At 40.2% G+C, this 26,789-nt stretch overlaps 1 protein-coding gene across 1 annotated transcript; it reads right to left on the bottom strand.

Moving 5' to 3' along the window:
- Positions 1-792: 792 nt before the first annotated feature.
- On the bottom strand, positions 793-26,789 carry LOC110892454 (NADPH-dependent aldehyde reductase 1, chloroplastic). The gene is made up of 5 exons (XM_035981184.1): positions 26,667-26,789; positions 1,758-2,140; positions 1,109-1,470; positions 988-998; positions 793-834 (listed from the first exon to the last, which is right to left on the bottom strand). The coding sequence occupies exons 1-5, from the start codon at positions 26,787-26,789 to the stop codon at positions 793-795; spliced, it is 921 nt and encodes a 306-aa protein (XP_035837077.1).

Here is a 26,789-nt window from a genome sequence, read left to right as displayed (position 1 = left end):
CAACTTAACCCAAATACCCAATACCTTAACCCACTATTTCATTAAACATAATTAGCCCACTAATTACTAGCCCATTAACCAAACTCAACCTAAGTTCAAACTATAATAATTAAAATAAGCCTAATAGTCCCTTAGAATTCATCCCTCCCTTCCTCTCTTACGTCGTCTCCTACCAGCGATCATCGACCACAACAGGAACCACAACAGCACGTCATCAGCAGCCGCGAACCACCGCCGTCCGACACCAAAGGGTAACAAAATTCTTACATAGGTTTGAAATTTCATGTGTTTTGACGTTGTTTATGGTTGTTTAGATGATTTTTAGGGTGATTATGTTGTTTAAATGATTTTTTAGGGTGATTACACACGATTTCTAGGGTTGAAAATTAAAATTGAAACATTATTTTATGGAGCGATGAACTTATGCATCAATTTGTTTGTGATAGGAATCATGAGTAGGGACGTTATGGCGCAATTTCTTTTGTTTTACATGACCCGACCCGAACCGACCCGATACGAACCAATTTTTTTACTTATATACCTAGAGGCCTAAAATTTTTAAAAATGTTTCGCACCCCCATGAAAAAATTCTTGGGTCCGCCACTGGTCTAGATGGATAACTTTTGATGTTTGCATGGTTGTTGGTTTGGTTTTTGTTGTAATGTTGGTCTTGTTTGTTGTTTCTGCTCTTTGCTAGTTGCTTGCTAGCAAGTTTGTATTTTTAAATAAAAGTTGTATAAAAAAAGAAATTATCAAATTTACAATCATATCTTTTACTAATATGCGATGTAATCAGGACTTTAGTACAATCGTTAGCTTTGCTATTGATGGAATCTACATCAGAACGTCAATTTATTTAAAATACACCAACATAGTAGGATGTCTACATCAGAATGTCAATTCATTTATACACTCAAAACTTATGTATATATGCTTCACGACATTATTATATGAAATTCAAGGACCTCACAAGTACTAACCATTTACGATTACCCCGCCTGCAAAAATGGAAACACGATCACTATCTTCACACAATATCGAAGACACAAGACCAAAAACTTAAGCAGACTACAACAATAGATTTGCATGTGTGCAGAGAATTTATTACCATTAGGATGAAGAACCTGGCCAGTAAAGTAGGAAGAGTCCTGCTCGGATGCAAGGAATACATACGATGGAGCTACCTCATAAGGTTGACCTGCCCTATCCATGGGTACCTGTGACCCAAATATCGCTATATCCTCGTCATTAAGTGCTGCAGCTTGCAGTGGTGTCCATATAGGACCAGGAGCCACACCATTGACACGAATCTTCTTTTCAACTAGATGCAATGCTAGAGCCCTTGTGAAGGACACTATGGCTCCCTTTGTTGAAACGTATTCGAGCCAACTTGATTGGCTCGCTGTGTACGCCAACACTGATGTCGTGTTTATGATTGCGCTTCCTTCTTTCATATGCTCCAAGGAGTGCCTACATAACCAAGTTATTAATAATCTTTTGTAATATTTAATACTTGTAAATTAAAAACCTAAATGCACAAATTTATTAATTTTTCCTATGTTCATATATAAATTTTATTGAAAACCGAGTTATATTCTAAATAAAATGTTTTTTTAGTGTTCACGAGACCAAAAAACTACTTTATTTTAAATACAACTCGGTTTTCAATAAAGATTTATATGAAATAAAAATGTGTATTTTGATTTTCTACATGTATAAATTTATCCAAGAAAAAATAACAACAATGTTACACACACCTTGTCATGAAAAAATAGGAGAAAATGTTGGTCCTAAATATCCTTTCAATTCTCTCCTCTGTGACCTCTTCTAACGAATACGAATACACATAGTACTCAACAGCTGGATTGTTCACCAGGACATCAATGCGCCCGTATTTTGCAATGACCTCATCTACGACATCTTTACAATTCGCGCTATACCTAAGATCGGTAGGTATTGCAATCGGATCACCCGAGCCTTTAACTTTTGACTCATTTATGGTCCTCAAAGTATCATTTGCGTCTATGTCCTCGACACCCTTCACATAAGTGAAGGCTACAGTTGCACCCTCCATTGCAAAGTGGTAGCAAACAGACCTTCCAATACCTGAATCTCCTCCTGTCACCAATGCCACCTTTCCCTACAACAAGTAACCACATTTTTTTTTGATGATTTTTCTTTTAGTAAAAAAGCAAGGAGAGATGATATTCCTTCTTATGTTTATTACTCATTCGGAAGCTACATACCCATGAAGGCTTCACATACATAACCTAGAAATAATAAATTATTAAGCGTGAAATACTGTATTAATGAGTATATGAGACTTTGACCAAGTATTGTAATGTTTGAGAAAGTATGGACATATACATAATTTGATCAAGTGCAAGAATGTTTGATTCATTATGACTATATTTCACCATGATTCATTATGGCTATGTTTACTCAGCTTTGAGTTCACTTATACAACATCTAACGATATAGTTTCTTTTCTTGTGGGAAAGGCGGACAGTTAATAAATTTAAAAAAGGAACCTATCAGCTACAAAAAAAAAAAAAAAAAAAAAAAAAAAAAAAACCCACTAGTAAAATTTGCAGCTACCCAATACTATAAAGAAGAGTTAAATGCTATTTTCGTCCCTTTGGTTTGTTCATTTTTACCATTTCATACCAATTTTCAAAAATGCATCAGTTTCCTCCCTGACATACTGAAAAAGTGCCATTTCAGTCCAAAAATTAAAACTCAGATAAGTCAGACAGATTAAATGAAGGGTATTACTGTCAATTCATAAATAAGGTGAAAATAAAAAAAATATATGAATTGACAATAATACCTTTCATTTAACATGTCTGACTTAACTGAGTTTTAATTTTTTGACTGAAGTGATACGTTTCCAGAGTATGCCAGGGAGGAAACTGGTGCATTTTTGAAAATAAGCCTAAAATGGCAAAAAACCACAACGACGAAAATGACAAATAACTTTTATCAAAATCAAGATACTCTAGTTAGCCAGATCATGAGAGCTGCGACTCAAGCGGTTCATAACCATCTCTTACAATATATTATATGAGAATATACAGCACATTATTACACAGTCATGACCTCTTATAATACATCATCATCATATAGTCAGTAAATTTCACTAATAGCAAAGCTTAGATAGGGTCTAAGGAGCGTAAGATGTAGACAGCCTTACCTCTACCCTGTAGCCTGTAGGAATAGAGAGGTTGCTTCCAGTGAGACCCCCGGCTCCATAATAGTTTTGCGTCAAACACTCAAACTTATTACGACGAAATATAACTCACTGTTTCCCAATGTAATTAGTTGTTCCCTTCAAATTAATTAACATATGTATTAATTTTTACGTTTTAAATTTAGTGATCGTAATATGGGTGTCAATCGCATCGGGCTGGCGGGTTCAATCGTATCGTGTAACCCGAACACGACCCATATTATTACTTATGTCATAGCTTTCAATGTTAACCCACACACACATAAATTCAGGTCAAACCAAACTCGGCCCGTTTAACCCTTTAGACTATGGGGTATGGGGCGGGGGTTGAAGAGAAACGCCCAAGTCACCACCCCGGGTGGGCTTGGGTTTGGGCGTGGCCCCATTGGCGTGGGATTTAGCCCAGGGGTGGGGCGGGGCTACCCACATGACATGGTGAAACCTCATTGGTCAAGAGCACTAGCCACGCCACCCCAGCCACGCCCCACCATACCTCTTTGAAATTGGCTTTTGGTCTTGGGTGCCCCATACTCCACGTGTCGCATCATGCCCCCAACACACGCCCCACCATACCTCACGTTCTTATTTTAAGTAAGTCATACATGCTAAAGAGTTATAAGTAGGTTGTAAGTGGTTATCGTTTAAAAGGTGAATATAAGTGTTACAAATATATAAATGGTGTGAGAAAACTACCATTATTACGGTACTAACCATATAATATTGAAACCAAAGTCATAATAAAGTATGAAAGCGAAACCATAAAATAAGAAATTGAGAATCTGAGACTAGTGAAGAATTATATAATATTAGAGTCGGCAGAGGAATATTAAGAGTTTTCATGAATGTCTTGAATACTGACTGGGAATTGTAATTGCATTACCTATATATTAAATTTTGAAGACAATGAACACTGTTACCTATATATTAAATTTTGAAGACAATGAAAAGTAATATTATCAAGGGATTAGCAAATGGTATCGGGTACTGGTACCAGTATTAAATTTACCAAACCAGGTATATTTTTGGTATCGGTTTGGCACCGGTATTCACCGGTTTTTACCCTCAAATACCGGTACCGTACCAGTATCGACCGGTACCGAACCAGTGTCGACCGGTACCGAACCGTACCGTGTCAGGTATATTCGGTACCGGTACCCACTTTTAGGGATTTTTGGTCAAGACGAATCGGTATGAACGGAAATTGAAATCGGAAATTGCAAAGTATTTGGCTAACACCCAAACGTTTATTATTATTCAAGAAACTAACTCAAAACTTGAATTACAATCACTAATACCCAAAGCATGGTATTTATAATCTAAACACTCCTATTAGACTATAACTAGGATTGCTAATAAACTATTAAATTGGACATGATAATTATCACTAAATAATTAAACCTGAACACGTTTAAATATTCTATAATTATCCACTCCATGTTTCCTCGCCTTGCACGCAAAGAAAGCTCTTTTTATTCGAAATTTCCAACAATCACCCCCGGAATTTCGAACTCGTATCTGACAAGTCTTCGACTCCAAGCTTTTCAGTCATCTCCTTGAACTTGATCTTCCCAAGAGCCTTCGTCAAAATATCCGCCTTTTGATCTATGCCACTAACATGCTCGATCACGATATCTTCACGCTCAACACATTCCCGAATGTAGTGAAACCGGGATTTTATGTGTTTGCTTCTTCCATGGAAAACCGGGTTCCTCGCGAGAGCTATTGCCGATGTATTATCAACACGTAACACCGCCGCTTGAATTTTCTTGTCGAGTAATTCACCAGTTAATTCTTTTAGCCAAACCGCCTGACACGCGGCTGCACTAGCCGCCATATACTCCGCCTCACACGATGATAAAGCAACAGTACTTTGCTTTTGAGAACACCAAGTAATTGGGGAAGACCCAAAATAAAACAGGTGTCCCGTAGTACTTTTTCCATCGTCCGGATTTATGTTGTGACTACTATCACTGTAACCGACCAACGTATTTTCTCCTCGAGTATAGGTAATGCCATAACTAAAAGTACCTTTTAAATAGCGAAGAATTTGCTTGATGAGAGCTGCATGAGATTGCTTCGGGCAATGCATGTACCGACTGGCTACTCCGACCGAAAACGCCAAATCTGGTCGAGTCTGTAAAAGGTACCGGAGACACCCGACAATCTTTCGATATCTCGTTGCATCAAAATCTTCTTCGTCTTCAAATTTAGAAACTTCCACGTTCGGGTCTATGGGAACACTAGTAGGATTGCAATTAATCATACCGGCTTCCGTCAGTATTTTCTTTGCATACGCCTCTTGCTTAATTTTTATCCCGTCCTTGCTCTGCGACACTTCAATTCCAAGATAATAAGTAAGCTTTCCCAAATCCGACATTTCAAATTTTTTAGCCATCCCGCGCTTAAACTCCATAATAAGTTTCAAATTTGAACCCGTCACAATTAAATCGTCCACATACACGCCGATTAATAAGACGTCCGTTCCAACGGTTCTTCGGTATACGGCTTGTTCTTGCGAGCATCGGTGAAATTTCATATCTAATAAAATATTATTTAATTTCGTATTCCACGCACGTGAAGCTTGCCTTAACCCGTATAACGCCTTCGATAATTTATAGACTTTATGCTCTTCGCCTTTTTTAATGAACCCTTCCGGTTGAACGACATAAACTTCTTCTTTTAATTCGCCATGTAGGAACGCGGATTTAACATCTAGATGATGTAATTCCCACCCTTCATTCGCTGCGAGAGATAAAAGTAACCGAACCGTTTCAAGTCGAGCAACTGGCGCGAACACTTCGTCAAAATCGACTCCGGGTTGCTGAACATAACCCTTCGCCACGAGTCTAGCCTTGTGTTTATTTAGCGAGCCATCCGCGTTTCTTTTAACCTTGAAAACCCACTTCAAACCAATCGCTTTTGCACCACGCGGTAACTCGGTTAACGACCACGTGTTATTTTTATTTATTGATTCAATTTCTGCGCGCATTGCTTTCATCCACTCCGGTTTATTTTTGGCATCATTAAAATAAGCCGGTTCGTCATCCGCAAGCAATAAATATTCTTCATCAATAGAACTCGAATTTAATATATAATCGTTAAAACGTACCGGTGTAACCGTTGCGCGATTAGATCTACGAACAACCGGCTCGGGTGTCGCAAAATTATTTGATCCTGAATTATTGTTACCACACATGCTACTGTTACTGTTGCTTGGGGAATTATTACTGTTGAGCTGGGTCACCTGACGCCCAGAGGGGCCTTGTTGATTATGACTAATTGAAACAGTAGCTTCTTCACAATGTATTGGGCTATGCGAGCCCACATCCTTCATATTAGCTGGATATATAGAATTCACTAAAGTAGTGTTGTTGACTTTCCTATCTTTTTCTTTCAACAGTGGATTAGGTGGGCCACCCATATAATTTGATGATGTTGAATTTAAATGGCTTTGACTATTAGATGAACCTGTTGAATTTTCACTCATTGAATTTGTTGAATAAGCTCCACCATCATCATACGAACCTAACGATCTCGAACCAGAATTCGTTCCAACAATTTCGGTATTAACAGTTCCATCTCCGGTGTCAATCACGCCATTAAAATCTACCCAAAACATACTCGGTTCGCGAGACTCTTCGTTATTAAAAACAATATTTTTTCCCCAATTCCAACCACGCGTTTCATCAAACTCCGTATCCCCGTCTCGACCCACAACAATTCTTCGAGTCGTTGGATTGTATAAACGATACGCCCTCGAACCTTTTTCGCTTCCAAGATAAACTAGACGAGTCGAACGATCGTCTAATTTTGGAAGATGCCCGCCAACAATTTTCAAATAAGCGGCACATCCGAAAACCTTAAGAAATTGAAGATCCGGTTTCTTTCCTTTTAACATCTCGTACGGTGTTTTGTCTTCGTGTAACGCTCGTGTTGGAGTTTTATTTATTAAATCGGTTGAGTGCCTCACCGCCTCCCCCCACATAAAATTAGGAACTTGTCGCGCTTTTAATATACTTCGAGTCATCTCCATTAAGGTACGGTTTCGCCTCTCCACCACCCCGTTTTGTTGAGGTGAATATGGAGCGGTTAAGTGTCGAATAATCCCTTCGTTTTCACAGAACCGATTGAACTCATGAGACGTAAATTCTCCCCCTCGATCGGTTCGAAACGTCTTGATTTTTCTACTAACTTCCACTTCCACCATGACTTTAAACTTTTTGAAGGTTTCAAACGCGTCACTTTTTTCCTTCAAAAGAAAAGTCCACATGAAACGTGAAAAATCATCAACTAAGACAAATACATACCTATTTCCCGCTATTGTGCTCGGAGAAATTGGACCGCATAAGTCTCCATGAATAAGTTCCAAGGCACGCGTTGCCCGAAACGACGCCGTCTTCGGAAAAGATTGTCTCGTATGCTTCCCGACTAGGCACGAATCACATATTTGATTTTCATGATTGATTTTTGGCATTCCCACGACCATATCTTTATTCACCATTTGTTTCATGGACTCGAAATTTAGGTGACCAAGTCTCGCGTGCCATAACCAATTTTCATTATCAATCCGAGCTTTCAAACAAATGGGTTTTCCAACTTTTAATTTAATCGTATAAAGACGATTTTTAGATCGAGTAACATTCATTAATACCTTGCCTTGAGCGTCACGCATTAATAAATAATCGTCTTTCATACGAATATCACATCCACACTCCGTTGCTTGACCGAGACTAATTATATTACTACGTAAACTAGGGATATAATAAATATCGGTCATTAACCTTTGCTCCCCCGTTTTACCCAATAGTAATATAGACCCTTTCCCGCATATTTCGACTTGAGAACCATCCCCGGATTTAACTTTGCCACCAACACGCCTATTTAATTCAGAGAAAAAAGATATATTACCCGTCATATGGTTGCTCGCGCCATTATCCAAATACCACAAGTCTTTTTCTTCCGAACCATTCTCGTAATTTTTTGGAATGACCTTTTCTTCATTCAAGTAAACGATTTCTTGAACATCTTTGTCACACCCCGATTTCCACGTGTCTCACCGGTGGGCCCGGTGGGGGATTACCGTGACGATGTTGGCAACAATATAGTCAAACCACACAATTATATAATGCACAGCGGAAGCATAAGATAAATATATAAATTTCAACCTCTGATCATAATATCAATGTATTACAGAGTTGAATATCCACAGTGGATCGAAAATAAAAGTAAGGTATTGTTCCATTAGATACTGCAATCAAGCTTGCGAGGCTTATCCTGACGCTAGGGAGCTAATACCAGCCAATTACGTTTAGGTACCTGCACTTAATCTTTTTGGGGAAAATACGTCAGTTTACACTGGTAAATACATTCAACTGCCACATTTGAAAATGTTTATTAAAATTGATTTGAATGCACAAGGCACAAACTCTTTTATAACTTGGGAAAATTCATAATGATCTTGTGAACGTTTTACATGTTCTTTTATGCGTTCAGTAGCCCGGGTCGTGCCGGGTTAAAGATTTATAGACACACCACGTTTGCGTAAAACCGTAGTATGAAAACCAACGGCTACGTCTTTTAATTTTAATGTCGACACTTTATACCGGGTGTACGCCTACACCGGGATGTCGATGGTCGTGGCCATTTCGTAAAATGATGCCGAGGATATCCGGGACAACGGTCATTAAACCCCCCAAAGGCTTATAAGCAACAAAACTGTTTAAATGAGCCGATCATATTTAATCAATTAACCACCTCAGCGATGGAATTATATAATGCTCAATCAAGCGGTATTAATATACCGTAACCCAAGCCCATATAGGGGAAATAAGTCAAAAGTATTTACCTTTGCAAGTATTAATCCTTAATTTAGATCAAGTCACCGATAGCTTTTACTGGGGCTCCTAATCTGGAACGAAGGTTTTAATTAACCTCTTAGAATCCTAGCGGTCCTTATATTAGCCGTAGCTTAAACCGGTTGATTCCGATATATAGATATGGTTAATTCGCCCGAAGAGGCGAAAACCGAGAATGGAGTATGATTTGGACCCAACAAGTTCAGAGACTTGTTTTATATGGGTTTATAGTTCATACTCTGGATTTTGGGGTTCAAATAATATAATTTGACCCGTATCGGCTATTGCACGAAAACTAGTTCCATGAGTCGTACCGTGTGCGCAAATAGGCGAAACGGTTAACCATAAGAGTCGTACGCTTATTTCCTAAGTCAATATGCCTTAAAAGTATTTTGGTATCAGTAGGATACCTTCCGTAATGCCCGTAACGAGTTTAAGTTTATATTATGCCCCGTAGGGGCTTTTCGGTCATTTTAAAGACTTTAAAAGGGATTTTCGAGTTCTACAGGAAATCTGAGTTTCCCGAACAGCTTATAAAGCTTAAAATACTTTATTTATTATTTAAAACCAGTAGCAACTGGAATCGGGTCAAAAGACCTTGTAGAACTCCCGTTTTGGCCAAAAAGGGCATATTCGGTATTTACCGAACCGTAGCCATAACCGCAGGTTATGAGCAAGGTAAAAATTATTAAAAATCTTTAAAATTCCCAAAATATTATTTTACCATAGTGGGTAAAAGTTTTGGTGACGAAAACTTGGGTTAGATGAGCGTTATGCTAATTACGCCGTTAATTACAAAACTTTCTTAAAAGTGCGCCTTTTAGCATAACTCTCATTCTAGACCTCGGATTGACGTGAAACTTTAAGGACATGCTTATAATTTAACAAGCAAGGTTTTGGTCCGTTCACGTGTCCGAAATACTCGTTTTAATTTTTAAAAGGCCGTTACGGTCAACTTTTTAGGCGAATGACGGAAATGCGCTAAAGACTCGGATAATTCATGAACCGACCACAGAGGCTTATACCAACATGTGACCTGGTCCTAAGAGAGTCCTAAGGTATATTTATACCTCACTAAAACGGGTCAGAACTGAAGTCAAAGCAAAAGTCAAACTTTTGCGACTTTCGGCTCCGAACCGGTTCTATATAGTAAATGATCGATTCAAACGAGCGCAAACAGGTTTATATACTTATTATCATGTTTTATGATTGTCAAAACAGGTTCCATAATATATATATTACAGATTATGCTTAAATCGCTAAAATAGCTTTCTGTTGACTTTTTAACCGCACGTTTGACTCGATAATTGACATAGTTAGAGTGGTGATCAGGGGGAACCATTTTAGAGGTTTAATACCCACATAAATACCAACTCAAAACTACTTTTGGTTCGTCATAAGACTGAACCATCGCTGAGTTATTTTAAAGTCAAACCGTACTTACGACGGTTTGGTTTTTAGCTAAATACTAAGCATAAACTGAAGTATGAATGATCAAGGCAACTTACAGAAGTTAGGACTTGAATATGGAGCAGGGAAGAACACTTGGGAGCACTTAGAATAATCAGATGGGAGTTGTTTGAGTTGTGTGAATGATATGAGCTTAAGGTGGCTATTTATAGCCAATGCCAAGCATCTTTGATCATTACAACTCTCACAATCAGACCAGAGGTGATGGTAAGTGTCCCCTAAGTGTTATGGGTCGTGCATAGGGTGCCCATGCCCCATAATTATGTGCATGATCGTTCACAAGCTCCAAAAGTCAAGAAACTACAAAGTTTCTGCATCTGGGCACTTTACGCGACCCGCATGGACATTCCATGCTTCTTTTACGCGGGTCGCCTAAAGTTCATATAACGGACGCGTTTTTTAAGAGGCTCGCGGCCCGCCTCAACTAAACCTTAAACTTCACGCGGGTCGCCTAAGGTTATATTTTCTGAATTTTTCAAATCTTTTATAATGATTACAGAATCGGGCCATTAATAACGAAATCTTTCGTAATGATTTGCCTGACCTTTCGGATTTGAAGGGGTAACTTTGCGGTTTGGCCCTCGGTTATTTACCGATAGGGGCCTCGTGTTAATTACCCGCATTATTTAGTCCCCGGTTTATTTATTAATTATATTGGAAAGCCTTAACTTTCACTGTTGACGCTTTTAACCCTTCTTCTTCGAATTCGATCGTAACTTTCTCGTTTCATATCGAAACTTCGCGAAATTCATATATATTATTTTAGTGAGGGTATAATACCGTTACAAAGTCTTTGGGACGTTAAAGGGTCACTCAGAGGTATTATTAAACATGTTGACACAGTTAACCCCTGTAGTTTGTAATCTCTCACTTTCTTCCGCGTTTTATTTTTGTACGATCTATAATTTATTCGTTTGAAGGTTTAAGCATTATTTAGGGATACTATACAGTATATTTACCCTTGTTGACATTTATAACCCTCGAATTTATATATTTTCAAGGTTTGTCAAAATTAGTCCTTTATTTATTATAGATGCCACGTGTAAACAAATGACACGTGTTAACACATTATTGGACACAAAATTTCGAGGTGTTACATCCTCACCCCCTTAAAATAAATCTCGACCCGAGATTTACTCAAATAAATAGGGGTATTTTTCTTTCATTGTAGCTTCGACTTCCCACGTATATTCAGGACCTCTACGAGCATCCCACTTGACTTTTACAATCGGTACGTGCTTTCTGCGAAGCTTCTTCACCTGTCGATCTTCAATCGACAAAGGTTTTTCTATAAATTTTAAGCTCTCATCTATATGCACATCTATGTGTGGTATCACCAACGATTCGTCGGCGAAGCACTTTTTGAGATTGAAGATGTGGAACACATTGTGAATTCCATTGAGCTCTTCAGGCAAGTTTAGTTTATAGGCAACTGATCCGACTCGTTCAATGACCTCAAAAGGCCCTATGTATCTCGGACTCAGCTTGCCCTTCTTGCCGAAACGCATCACCCCCTTCCAGGGTGACACCTTAAGTAATACCTTTTCACCCACTTCGAAGTGAAAATCCTTACGCTTTGGATCAGCGTAGCTCTTCTGCCTATCGCGGGCAGCCTTGAGACGTTCCCGGATCTGGACAATCTTGTCCGTTGTCTGGAAAACAATCTCTGGTCCCGATAATTGGACCTCTCCTACTTCCGCCCAACAAACAGGCGATCTACATTTCCTACCATATAATGCCTCAAAAGGCGCAGCCTTTATGCTGGTGTGGTAGCTATTATTGTAGGAGAATTCGATCAGGGGTAGGTTTTTATCCCAATTACCACCTAGATCAATCGCACATGCGCGAAGCATGTCTTCTAGTGTTTGGATAGTACGCTCACTTTGACCGTCCGCCTGTGGATGGTAAGCCGTACTAAAATTTAAACGCGTGCCCAAAGATTGCTGGAAACTTTTCCAGAAGTGTGATGTGTATCTAGTATCCCTGTCAGAGATAATAGACACAGGTATGCCGTGTAAGGCTACAATCTTATCAACATAAAGTTGGGCTAACATATCGGAGCTATACGTCTCCTTGATGGGTAGAAAATGAGCTGATTTAGTCAGCCTATCAACTATGACCCATATTGTATCGTTTCCTTTCCTGGTTTTGGGTAACTTGGTTATGAAGTCCATCGTTACACATTCCCACTTCCACTCGGGAAGTTCAGGCTGTTGTAGCAAGCCAGACGGCTTTTGGTGCTCGGCCTTGACTTGAGCACAAGTCAAGCACTTTGCTACATGGGCGGCTACAGACTTTTTCAAGCCTATCCACCAATAATTTGCCCTTAAGTCTTGGTACATTTTATCAGCACCAGGATGGACTGAGTATTTGGAACTATGGGCTTCCTGGAGAACAACATCTCGTAGTCCTCCATATATCGGAACCCATATACGTCCGTTCAGCCTAAGAATTCCATCCTTGCTAAGAGTCAACTGCTCCTCAGTTACTCCTAGCTTTTCATTTGGATAATTAGCTTCCAACACAGCCTCACGCTGCGCAGCTAATATCCTTTCCATCAAATTATTTTTAACTTCAATGCTCTTGGCATTGATTCGAATGGGTTTTACCCTTTCTTTTCTGCTCAATGCATCGGCGACTACATTCGCCTTGCCGGGATGGTACCTGATTTCGCAGTCATAATCATTCAGGGTTTCCATCCAACGGCGTTGTCTCATGTTCAACTCCTTCTGGTTGAACAGGTGCTGGAGGCTTTTGTGATCAGAATAAATCACAAATTTAATACCATAAAGGTAGTGCCTCCACAACTTAAGTGCAAATACAACGGCACCCAACTCCAAGTCATGGGTGGTGTAATTCTTTTCATGCACCTTTAATTGTCTTGAAGCATAGGCAATCACCTTGCCCTTCTGCATAAGCACACACCCCATGCCTGTATGTGATGCATCGCAGTAAACTACGAATTCATCTGTACCCTCGGGTAAGGTCAACACAGGTGCGTTGCTTAGCTTCTGCTTCAGTATTTCAAAGGACTCTTGCTGCTTCGGGCCCCAAATGTACTTTTCTTTCTTCTTGGTCAAGGAAGTCAAGGGCGCAGCAATCCTTGAAAAATTCTCAATAAATCTCCGGTAATATCCTGCTAATCCCAGGAAACTACGGATTTCGGTAGGCGTCTTTGGCTCTTGCCAGTTCATGACTGCCTCTACCTTAGCGGGATCCACTTGGATACCACGCTCACTCACAACGTGTCCTAAAAACTGAACTTCTCGTAGCCAGAATTCACATTTCGAGAATTTGGCGTAGAGTTTCTCACGTTGTAGTAATTCGAGAATGCAACGGAGATGCTTCTCGTGGTCAGCTTGATTCTTGGAATAGATAAGGATATCGTCGATGAAGACTATGACGAATTTGTCCAAGTACGGCTTGCAAACGCGGTTCATGAGATCCATGAACGCAGCCGGTGCATTTGTGAGCCCAAAAGGCATCACTAGGAACTCGTAATGACCATAGCGAGTCCTAAATGCAGTCTTGTGTACATCTTCATCTCTGACCCTTAGTTGATGATAACCCGACCTTAAGTCGATCTTGGAGAAGTAGCTTGCTCCTTGCAGCTGGTCGAACAGATCATCGATCATTGGTAAAGGATATCTGTTCTTTATGGTAACTTTATTCAGTTCTCTATAGTCGATGCACAACCGCATCGATCCGTCCTTCTTCTTTACAAATAGGACAGGAGCTCCCCAGGGAGATGAACTAGGTCTGATAAAACCTTTCGCCAGCAGTTCATCCAACTGGGTCCTCAGTTCTTTCATTTCCGTTGGCGCTAATCTGTAAGGTGCTCTTGCTATCGGAGCTGCTCCAGGAATGATGTCAATTCTGAACTCCACTTGTCTATCTGGTGGCAAACCAGGTAGTTCTTCAGGAAAAACCTCGGGGTATTCAGAAATGACAGGAAGATCCTCGATCTTCGGCTTTGGTTCTTCAATTATCACTTGAGCCATGTAAATTACACAGCCTCTGTTCAAACACCTTGAAGCTTTCAGCATAGATACGTCTTCGGGCAATCCGTAATGCGTATCCCCTCGAATGGTAAGAGATTCACCACTCGGAGTCTTTAAAACTATTTGCCGCTTGCCGCAAATGATTTGGGCCTGGTTATGGGATAACCAGTCCATACCTAGCACGATATCAAAACCCGCCAATTTGAAGGGAAGTAGAGATAAAGGAAAAGAATGGTTCCTAATGGATATTTCACATCCTTCTAGAACGGTAGAGACGGTTTCTATCGTTCCGTCTGCTAACTCTACTTCGTATTTCATGTCTAGGGTTTTGATTGGCATTTTTAGTAGTTGGCAAAATTTCTGGTCTACAAAGGACTTGTCAGCGCCAGAATCGAACAGTACTCTTGCAAATATATTATTTACGAGAAAAGTACCTGTAAGCACATTGTCGTCCTTGACCGCTTCCTTTGCATCCAAGCGAAAAACTCTCGCATTTGTTTTCTTCGTCTCTTCCGCCTTCTTGGCATACTTCGGGCAATTACTCTTTATGTGCCCCTTTTCATTACAATTATAGCAGGTTGTGTCCTTTATCTTTCTGCACTCCACTGTCTTATGCTCCTTGGACTTGCATAGCCCACAGGGTGGAGTCCTTTGTTGCGACTGCGAACCAGACGCAAACCTACACTTCCCGGAGTGAGGTTTCTTGCAGACCTTGCAGTAAGGTCTTCCATCAGCTTGCCCCTCCTTCCTTGCCTCCGACCCTTTCTTGCCTTCACCGTTTCCACGGTGCTTTTTCCCAGACTTTTGTGAGGTATCATCCTCACGCTTTCGCTTTTCAGCCTCCTTGCTCCTTTGTGCCCTCAGACGGACAGCATCAAGTGTAAGAGACAAGGAGAGGTCAGTAACTGACCTGAAGGTCGTTGGCCTAGAGGCCTTCACACTGGCCTTGATTGCCGGTTCTAAGCCCCCAATGAATCGGGCAATTCTTCGTGGTTCTGGTGTCACAAGATATGGCACCAGGCGTGACATAGTGTTAAAGCTTGTCAGATAAGCTTGACAATCCAGGTTTGTCATCACTAGTGAGACAAAATCTGCCTCAATCTTCTCAACCTCGTGCTGAGGGCAGTAGTTTTCTTTTATGAGGGTAATAAACTCCCCCCATGACATTTTGTACAAGGCAGACTTACCTGAAGCCTGCACCAGAGCTCTCCACCACGCCAGGGCCTCGCCCTTGAATGACTGGGACACAAACTTAACCACGTCCCTCTCAGCGCACCCGCTGATGTCCACAATCGTGTCCATCTCGTCCAGCCAGGTGATACAATCAACCGCACCTTTCTCCCCTGTAAATTCACGGGGCTTACATGATACAAAGTATTTGTAGGTGCAACCCTTAGCACTGGACGCATCAGTATATTCTCTATCGCGGTGAACGCTGTGCTCAGTAGACGAATGTTTGTCGTCATCTTTCTTGGGTTCAGAGGGTGGTTTGGAGTGTGTCTTTGGTTTAGAGGGTGGTTTTGACACAGTTCTGCCTTGAGACTCAGTATTTTGACGATCAATCGCTGCCTGGACAGCATTGTTGATCAGAGCCTTCAGTTGTGCGCCTGTCAAATGTACTGACGCATTGTCATAGTCATCTTCATTCGTGTGGCTGTTCTCTCCATTGGGATCCGCCATTGTAACTTGAATCTGTTACAGAAGATAACAAAATTTTAATTTAGGAGATTATTATGTGATTGTCTTTTATGACAATTTGTCAACCATGGTACAGGGACCATATTCGGTTAACTTATTATCTCATTACATATTAGGATTTGAATATCTCCTATTTCAACTATATAAATAGTATTGGTGGCATAAAGCCTAATCATGATGATGTTTTATAATATTAGCCGAGATTTCATAGAATCAAAGGCATAGAGATTTGAACCGTAGTTCTTTTATCTCTTTCTGACAGAGAGTCATAGACTACCACTGCCTTTTGTCTTTATAAGACAATTATTATGGCCCATAGGCACTACACCTCTAATGGATGTTTAAATATAGTTGGCCCGTAGGCACTACATCACTAAATGGATGTTTTACAGTACTGGCCCGTAGGCACTACACCACTAACGGATGTTTTAATAATATTGGCCCGTAGGCACTACATCACTAATGGATGTTTTAATAATATTGGCCCGTAGGCACTACATCACTAATGGATGTTTTAATAATTCTGGCCCGTAGGCACTGCATCACTAATGGATGTTTTAATAATTCTGGCCCGTAGGCACTGCATCACTAATGGATGTTTTAATATTTCTGGCCCGTAGGCATTGCATCACTAATGGATGTCTTTATAATATTGATCACCTTCATTGGTGATTTAACCCACGATTTATAAATCATTTAGTTGGGTTTTGAAATCCTTAAAGGATTATTGTATAAGAATGACGTGCGTGATTTTAACGAATCACGTCTGCCATGAATGTTAACATGCGTACAGAGGTTAACAGGGAATCAGAATCTTTTCAGCTAGGTCGTACCATCTTGACTGATCTTAAAAGACCCCAAGCTAGGTTTCACCCCCCTTAAGATTCTTTATTTAGGCGGATCAATGTAAAAGGAATGGTTTTGATTTATTTTTATATATTAAAACAAAACTCATAACATACATTCCAAAATCTCAAATACAATTACATATTGCCCTAAACGGGTCTTTCAAATAATACATACCTCCATAGAGGTTTTTAAATAAGTGACAAGTCCACGCAGAGACTAATATAAGATAGGTGTCCATGCAAGGACTAAAGATAAGTCCACGTAGGGACTGAAATACGATAAGTTATCCACACAGGGACTTATTTTAAAGTAGGAATTACATTCGTACTACTATTTAGGGCTAATGGTCACGTTTCTTCTTTTTGCCCTTTAGTAGGTTCGCCAAGCCTTTGAGAAAACCTCGGTGGCTTTTCTTTTCTTCCTCGAACTCTCTCTCCACACGATCTAGTCGATGGAGTATTTCTTCCTGTTCAGGAGGAGAGAAACGTGGTTGTGGCGCTTGTTGCGGAATTGGAGGTCTGGGAGGCATTGGATACCCATGAGCTGAGTAGTCCGGTGGTCCCATGTTTCCATGTGCTCCGTCAGGGTAGCGCGCACTATATCTAACCGACACCACATATGGGTCGCGCTCATAGCCGTAGTTGTATTGTGCTTGTGACGGTTCAAACGGGTTGTAAGCCGTTGGACCTGTGTAAGCTGGTATGGGTTGGTCATACCCAAATGGTGGCGAATTTCGTGCGGTAGGTGCGGAGTTCGCTTCTTGTATAGGACTTGAAGGTCCTTCTTCTTGTAGTGGCGGATAGTGGCTACTACTAGAATGTCGAGGAGTGCTGAAGTGGTTACCCCCTCCTCCTCGTGTAGACATACGAGCATTTGTCCTCCTACGCCTCGGCGGATCAGGTATTACTGGTTGTGCCGGTGGCGGAGGTGGTGGCGTAACTGCCTCAAAGCGTGAATCCTCAGAGGGATCCTGTGGATGTCTCGGTTGTTGTGTCTGATGAGATGGTGTGTTGTACCACTCATGTCGGTCAAACAAGGCCATAAAGCTGTCTGGGCCTTGATACTGTGGACCATGATATGAAGATCCATCAGATACTTCTATCGGATGCGTGGGCGTACCACGAGCTGGTTCAGTTGGATCCTCATCTTCCTCCATGGGATCTTCAGAAAAGTGGTCTTGTGGCCCTAGTGGAACAAAACCTGAAGGTTCCTGTATGTAGTCAGCCGGATTAAACTGAGCTACGTAGTATGGACTAGGGTCGTCGTAGTTTCGGTGCGATACCGAACGTTGTAGAGGTATAAAGGAAGGTTGTGGGTTATTGGGATTATTTTCTGAATCTGGTCCAAATGAGTGCCGGTAGGATGGCGTCGAGCTGTGTGAAGTGGAATGCCTCGCTGGTTCGTAAAGATCTCTTCGTCGTTGTGGCTCTTCGCTTCGTGTCATCGAAGGATGTCTTGTACCAGATGGTCCAGCTTCTTGATCGTGACGTGTCACGATTTCTCCTCGGCCTCTACGTCCCCTTCCTCTTCCTCGGAATATAACAGGTGGCATTTTCCTGCTCCAAAACTTATTAAAAAATCAAATCGAAAATAAAGACAAAAAGGAGTAATAATCCGAATTTGTCCTAAGTTCTTGTCTAGACTCAAGCATGTGCAATTGTGTCACTGAGATTAAACACATTAGGATAGTGTTTAATTCACTCAATGTTGGCTCTGATACCAACCTGTCACACCCCGATTTCCACGTGTCTCACCGGTGGGCCCGGTGGGGGATTACCGTGACGATGTTGGCAACAATATAGTCAAACCACACAATTATATAATGCACAGCGGAAGCATAAGATAAATATATAAATTTCAACCTCTGATCATAATATCAATGTATTACAGAGTTGAATATCCACAGTGGATCGAAAATAAAAGTAAGGTATTGTTCCATTAGATACTGCAATCAAGCTTGCGAGGCTTATCCTGACGCTAGGGAGCTAATACCAGCCAATTACGTTTAGGTACCTGCACTTAATCTTTTTGGGGAAAATACGTCAGTTTACACTGGTAAATACATTCAACTGACACATTTGAAAATGTTTATTAAAATTGATTTGAATGCACAAGGCACAAACTCTTTTATAACTTGGGAAAATTCATAATGATCTTGTGAACGTTTTACATGTTCTTTTATGCGTTCAGTAGCCCGGGTCGTGCCGGGTTAAAGATTTATAGACACACCACGTTTGCGTAAAACCGTAGTATGAAAACCAACGGCTACGTCTTTTAATTTTAATGTCGACACTTTATACCGGGTGTACGCCTACACCGGGATGTCGATGGTCGTGGCCATTTCGTAAAATGATGCCGAGGATATCCGGGACAACGGTCATTAAACCCCCCAAAGGCTTATAAGCAACAAAACTGTTTAAATGAGCCGATCATATTTAATCAATTAACCACCTCAGCGATGGAATTATATAATGCTCAATCAAGCGGTATTAATATACCGTAACCCAAGCCCATATAGGGGAAATAAGTCAAAAGTATTTACCTTTGCAAGTATTAATCCTTAATTTAGATCAAGTCACCGATAGCTTTTACTGGGGCTCCTAATCTGGAACGAAGGTTTTAATTAACCTCTTAGAATCCTAGCGGTCCTTATATTAGCCGTAGCTTAAACCGGTTGATTCCGATATATAGATATGGTTAATTCGCCCGAAGAGGCGAAAACCGAGAATGGAGTATGATTTGGACCCAACAAGTTCAGAGACTTGTTTTATATGGGTTTATAGTTCATACTCTGGATTTTGGGGTTCAAATAATATAATTTGACCCGTATCGGCTATTGCACGAAAACTAGTTCCATGAGCCGTACCGTGTGCGCAAATAGGCGAAACGGTTAACCATAAGAGTCGTACGCTTATTTCCTAAGTCAATATGCCTTAAAAGTATTTTGGTATCAGTAGGATACCTTCCGTAATGCCCGTAACGAGTTTAAGTTTATATTATGCCCCGTAGGGGCTTTTCGGTCATTTTAAAGACTTTAAAAGGGATTTTCGAGTTCTACAGGAAATCTGAGTTTCCCGAACAGCTTATAAAGCTTAAAATACTTTATTTATTATTTAAAACCAGTAGCAACTGGAATCGGGTCAAAAGACCTTGTAGAACTCCCGTTTTGGCCAAAAAGGGCATATTCGGTATTTACCGAACCGTAGCCATAACCGCAGGTTATGAGCAAGGTAAAAATTATTAAAAATCTTTAAAATTCCCAAAATATTATTTTACCATAGTGGGTAAAAGTTTTGGTGACGAAAACTTGGGTTAGATGGGCGTTATGCTAATTACGCCGTTAATTACAAAACTTTCTTAAAAGTGCGCCTTTTAGCATAACTCTCATTCTAGACCTCGGATTGACGTGAAACTTTAAGGACATGCTTATAATTTAACAAGCAAGGTTTTGGTCCGTTCACGTGTCCGAAATACTCGTTTTAATTTTTAAAAGGCCGTTACGGTCAACTTTTTAGGCGAATGACGGAAATGCGCTAAAGACTCGGATAATTCATGAACCGACCACAGAGGCTTATACCAACATGTGACCTGGTCCTAAGAGAGTCCTAAGGTATATTTATACCTCACTAAAACGGGTCAGAACTGAAGTCAAAGCAAAAGTCAAACTTTTGCGACTTTCGGCTCCGAACCGGTTCTATATAGTAAATGATCGATTCAAACGAGCGCAAACAGGTTTATATACTTATTATCATGTTTTATGATTGTCAAAACAGGTTCCATAATATATATATTACAGATTATGCTTAAATCGCTAAAATAGCTTTCTGTTGACTTTTTAACCGCACGTTTGACTCGATAATTGACATAGTTAGAGTGGTGATCAGGGGGAACCATTTTAGAGGTTTAATACCCACATAAATACCAACTCAAAACTACTTTTGGTTCGTCATAAGACTGAACCATCGCTGAGTTATTTTAAAGTCAAACCGTACTTACGACGGTTTGGTTTTTAGCTAAATACTAAGCATAAACTGAAGTATGAATGATCAAGGCAACTTACAGAAGTTAGGACTTGAATATGGAGCAGGGAAGAACACTTGGGAGCACTTAGAATAATCAGATGGGAGTTGTTTGAGTTGTGTGAATGATATGAGCTTAAGGTGGCTATTTATAGCCAATGCCAAGCATCTTTGATCATTACAACTCTCACAATCAGACCAGAGGTGATGGTATGTGTCCCCTAAGTGTTATGGGTCGTGCATAGGGTGCCCATGCCCCATAATTATGTGCATGATCGTTCACAAGCTCCAAAAGTCAAGAAACTACAAAGTTTCTGCATCTGGGCACTTTACGCGACCCGCATGGACATTCCATGCTTCTTTTACGCGGGTCGCCTAAAGTTCATATAACGGACGCGTTTTTTAAGAGGCTCGCGGCCCGCCTCAACTAAACCTTAAACTTCACGCGGGTCGCCTAAGGTTATATTTTCTGAATTTTTCAAATCTTTTATAATGATTACAGAATCGGGCCATTAATAACGAAATCTTTCGTAATGATTTGCCTGACCTTTCGGATTTGAAGGGGTAACTTTGCGGTTTGGCCCTCGGTTATTTACCGATAGGGGCCTCGTGTTAATTACCCGCATTATTTAGTCCCCGGTTTATTTATTAATTATATTGGAAAGCCTTAACTTTCACTGTTGACGCTTTTAACCCTTCTTCTTCGAATTCGATCGTAACTTTCTCGTTTCATATCGAAACTTCGCGAAATTCATATATATTATTTTAGTGAGGGTATAATACCGTTACAAAGTCTTTGGGACGTTAAAGGGTCACTCAGAGGTATTATTAAACATGTTGACACAGTTAACCCCTGTAGTTTGTAATCTCTCACTTTCTTCCGCGTTTTATTTTTGTACGATCTATAATTTATTCGTTTGAAGGTTTAAGCATTATTTAGGGATACTATACAGTATATTTACCCTTGTTGACATTTATAACCCTCGAATTTATATATTTTCAAGGTTTGTCAAAATTAGTCCTTTATTTATTATAGATGCCACGTGTAAACAAATGACACGTGTTAACACATTATTGGACACAAAATTTCGAGGTGTTACAATCTTGCACCATAAACAAAGACGGGTCAATTTCTTCCGCATCGATCAAGTTTGCTTGTTTCTCTTTCTTTCGCTCTGGACATCTCGAAACAAAGTGACCGAACTTGTCGCATCGAAAGCATTGAACCTTCGAATAATCCTTCTTTCCTTGTTGTTTATCCCCTTCGTTGGACCCGTTTTGTGACCCGCGGTTTTGACCGGATTGGTTTCGACCGCGTCCACCACCACCACCACGTCCACGGTTCGAGCCTTTCCCGCGTCCCCTACTCGAATCGCGTGAAGTCTGTCTAGAACTTGAAGAGGCATTAGAATTATTAAACATTAGTTTCGTTTGAGTACCTTGATTATCCGACTGCAATTCTTCATCTTTTATGCGTTCTTCATACGCCTTTATTCGACCAACAACATCGTCGAATGCAACTGTTTTTAGATCCACAAGTTGCTCAACTGAGGCTACCATATGGATGAACCGCCTTGGTAAACCACTGAGAAACTTTTTCACGATCCTTTGTTCCTCTATTATAGAACCGAGAGACGCCGCTTTTGAAGACATTCCTGTTAACTGGCTAGAAAACTCATCAACTGTACTAGAATCCTTCATCTTCAACGCCTCAAATTCAGACATGAGTGTCTGTAGTCTTGCTTCACGTACCCGATCGGCTCCTAGATGGCGCGCTTTTAGTGCATCCCACATCTCTTTTGCCGTCTTCATATTACCAACTTGCAAGATCTGTTCTTCCGGTATGGATTGAAACAACAAAGCAATCGCCATATTGTTTTTCTTCACATCGGTTTCAGTTCCGGGTTCAATGGCCTCCCACACGCCATGAACGTTAAAAATCGCGCGAATACGCAACGCCCAAATAGTATAATTAACCTTATTCAACATCGGGCATTGAAGCGCTGTTGAATTTGGAACCGATTTCTCGGTATTCGAGCCGCTACCGCCATCGCTTCCAACCATATTTTTCTTTCGTCGACTATACGTAAGATTAAACGAACCCAGTGTAACTGGTTCAGTTTCTTCCGGTCTACACGTTTAAATCCTGAGTTTGGACTTCGACACGAACTCAAGAACTGATTAAAATAAGTTTACGTTTTCCAAACTTTAATCCACTGTTCTAAATAAATTTTATGTTTAATTAATTCAAGGTGAATTAATTCCACTTGAAACGTCAGATGCACCACACTAGTTCAAAGTTTTTGGTGTTTTGTGCTTTTGGTATAAACAATATTAATTTTTTTTATGGGGAATCACACCAGAGAAACAAAAACAAATCTGGTAAAGCACCTTTCCACTTTCTTCTGATAAAACAACCCTTTCTCACACCAACGACACACCACCGCGGTAATTTCCGACTGCCCTCTTCGATTTGCCTGAGAACAGAACCAACAGCAACACTACGCACTTGCTGTCACCTATTCTGATCCTTCTTCGAATTCGCAGCAACCAGACCCGATTCTCTCTGACCGGTTACGAACTCAGTTCCGATCTAATGCGCAGGACAATCAGCAACTATAAAGCTGCTTTCAACCTGCTTGTGATCGGCGAACGACAGGACAATCAGCAGTTACAAGTAACTGCTTCCAACCTGCCGCTTTCGAGTTTCGCGTTGCCGGAGAGTTACCTTCGATTCCAGATCTCGATCGTAGGTAACAGTTCTTCCCAGGTCGCTCTGATACCAATTCAAGACGAATCGGTATGAACGGAAATTGAAATCGGAAATTGCACTAACACCCAAACGTTTATTATTATTCAAGAAACTAACTCAAAACTTGAATTACAATCACTAATACCCAAAGCATGGTATTTATAATCTAAACACTCCTATTAGACTATAACTAGGATTGCTAATAAACTATTAAATTGGACATGATAATTATCACTAAATAATTAAACCTAAACACGTTTAAATATTCTATAATTATCCACTCCATGTTTCCTCGCCTTGCACGCAAAGAAAGCTCTTTTTATTCGAAATTTCCAACAATTGGTACCGGTATTTTCTGTACCGGTTGGTACCGAGCTCATCAAATCCTGTAACAACGTAGCAACGCAAGTAATTGCACCGTTTAGATTACTTTCCATACACAACCCAATGAATAGTAACATCATCAAGGGGATGAGCAAATAGTATCGGGTACCGGTACTGGTATCAAATTTACCAAACCGGTTATATTTTCAGTACCGAATGGTACCGACTTTTGACATTTTTGGTATCGGTTTGGCAGTTGGCACTGGTATTCACCGGTTTTTACCCTCAACTACCATACCGTATGGTACCGAGCATTTTCGGTGCCGGTACCTAATTTCGATGATTTTCCGGATTGGTACTTTTGGTGCCGTTGCCTGTACCGAGCTCATCCATATTTTAACGTGTTAGTACCGTAATAACTAAACTGAAAACAACCGAATTTCCAACATTTGGGTCCTATTATTATATATTAGATTATTTAAAATCGTTTTTTTAGGACGAAGTGACTATCGTTACCACGTCATTTTTATTTATGTTTTGATATTCAGTATCTGCTTACCGTTGCCGACGCGTTTCGCATACTTTAGGTCCCCGCCGCAACGCGCGGACGGGAAATCAACTAGTTTTTTTTAAAGCAAAATAGGTAGTACTTAGGCTAAAGGGTGTGGGGTCATGGTTGGGATATGATTTGACACCTAGGAATATGAATGGAATGCTACACCACTCTTAGGATAGTGGTTTTGGATGATTGATTACATGGCACTAACGTGGAGGGTCATGATGATCACAAGGGTCATGACCACACCCTATAGCGTTAGACTAGTGGGTATGGGGAGGCTCATCCCCATGAGGATGGGCCGCCACGTATGCGCCACATCACCATCTCATGGAGGATGTGCCTCCTTGCTTTTTGAGGGGGGTGGAGGATGAGCCTACCCCACATAATTTTTATTGTTTAATTCATTTTATTTGTTTAACTTTTATTGTTTAACTTTTTTATTTGTTTAATTTTTATTGTTTAATTTTTATTTGTTTCCTCCTCCATAAGAATCTGCGACGCCCTTAGCACAGCGTTTGTGAAAAACATCTCCTCTTTCTCCTCCGAAGACGAGGACCACCAAGAATTAGATGGCATTGTGAATGAAAAGATAATTTTTTTATAAAAGTGGGGAGAAAATGGTATAAAAATGAGAGGGTTTTGGGTTGAAAGTGGGGAAAAATGAAAAATGGGTGTGTTTTATAGAAAAGTGGAATTTTTTTTATTTATAAACTAGCCGTTACAACGGCTACATAATTCAAATGTTGGCCCGTCCTCTCCGGCTGTGGGGAGTCGGTCTTGCCAAGCCGAGCCCAGGGGGCGGTGTGGGGGACCGGCGTCGGGCCTCAGCCGGCCCTCATACCCTCTAGTCTTAGAAGGGGGTGCCATGACACTAATATGAATGGTCATGACCACACCCTATAGCCTTAGAGGCGAAGGAATATTAAGAGTTTTCATGAAAATCTTGAATACTGATTGGGAATTGCAAGTGCATCTATTAAAAGATTTAAAGAGAATTTTTTTTAAAGCAAAACAGATATTACTTAGAATTGTCCAAGTAAATGAGTAATATAAATTTGCCTAGTGAAGATCTATATAATCCGATAGTTTTGGTGGTTTTGCTTGTGACACTATTATACTTTAGTGGTACGTCAATGATTTAAATTTGTCGTTAAAAAATGAGTAATATGAATAGTTTTTATAATAATATTAAAAATGAATTGAAAATTACAAATGTATCTTTAGAAAAAAGAGAAGTAGAAAACAGAAAAAGCAAAAACAAAATTATAAAAGTTTTTTAAATATTTAACCGGGGTTAACCCGTATAAATATGGTTAACCTAAACCATACTGGATTTTAAAACAGGTCAATCCATTTAAACGGGTTATATTAATTAACTCAAATACCTATTTTTCTCGTGCCGTGTTTCGGGTAATGTAAAGAATTATAAGTTTGATTATAAAATAACATATTTTTTTTGTTTTTAATGTATTTAGTAAATGCCCATGGCTTTATAGCCTAGTGACATCTTGGTGGTGAGATAAGGCTTTGGGACCAATAGGTCTTAGGTTCGATTCCCACAAGGAGGGTTTTCCCATGTTTATTGGGTTTTCTCCTGAATTGGTGTGGCATTATGCCTAGTGTAGATGGATATGATCGGGTGGTTCCTCTGGTGGCATGATGATACCCCAGTGGTCCGTCAGTGATCCAAATTTGCCGTTCAAAAAAAATGTATTTAGTAAATTTAAATACATTTAATGATTAATTTATAAAGAAATATAAATTTGGGTCCAATTGGCAAAGCCATTGGAGTTAAGGTGTTAATGTGGTGTTGCTCCCCTTGAAGTTGGGGGTTCGAGGCCCGCCGAAGACGGATTTGGTGTAATTTGTGCCGTTCAAAATAAATTAAAAAAGTAATGAATGCAACGTACATGAAGTTTGCCAGAGGGCTTGTAATTAGGGTTGCTGAATTGTGGGAGAGGGTTCATGAGGTATTCTTTTCCCGGTTGCGACTCCTGGTGTTGCGGTGGGAATCGTCGCTCATCATCATCCAT

Source organism: Helianthus annuus, chromosome 12 (genome assembly GCF_002127325.2).
Source record: "Helianthus annuus cultivar XRQ/B chromosome 12, HanXRQr2.0-SUNRISE, whole genome shotgun sequence".
Lineage (NCBI taxonomy): Eukaryota > Viridiplantae > Streptophyta > Magnoliopsida > Asterales > Asteraceae > Helianthus > Helianthus annuus.
Note: the sequence above shows the minus strand (reverse complement) of the source record. Positions and strands in the feature narration are given on the sequence as shown.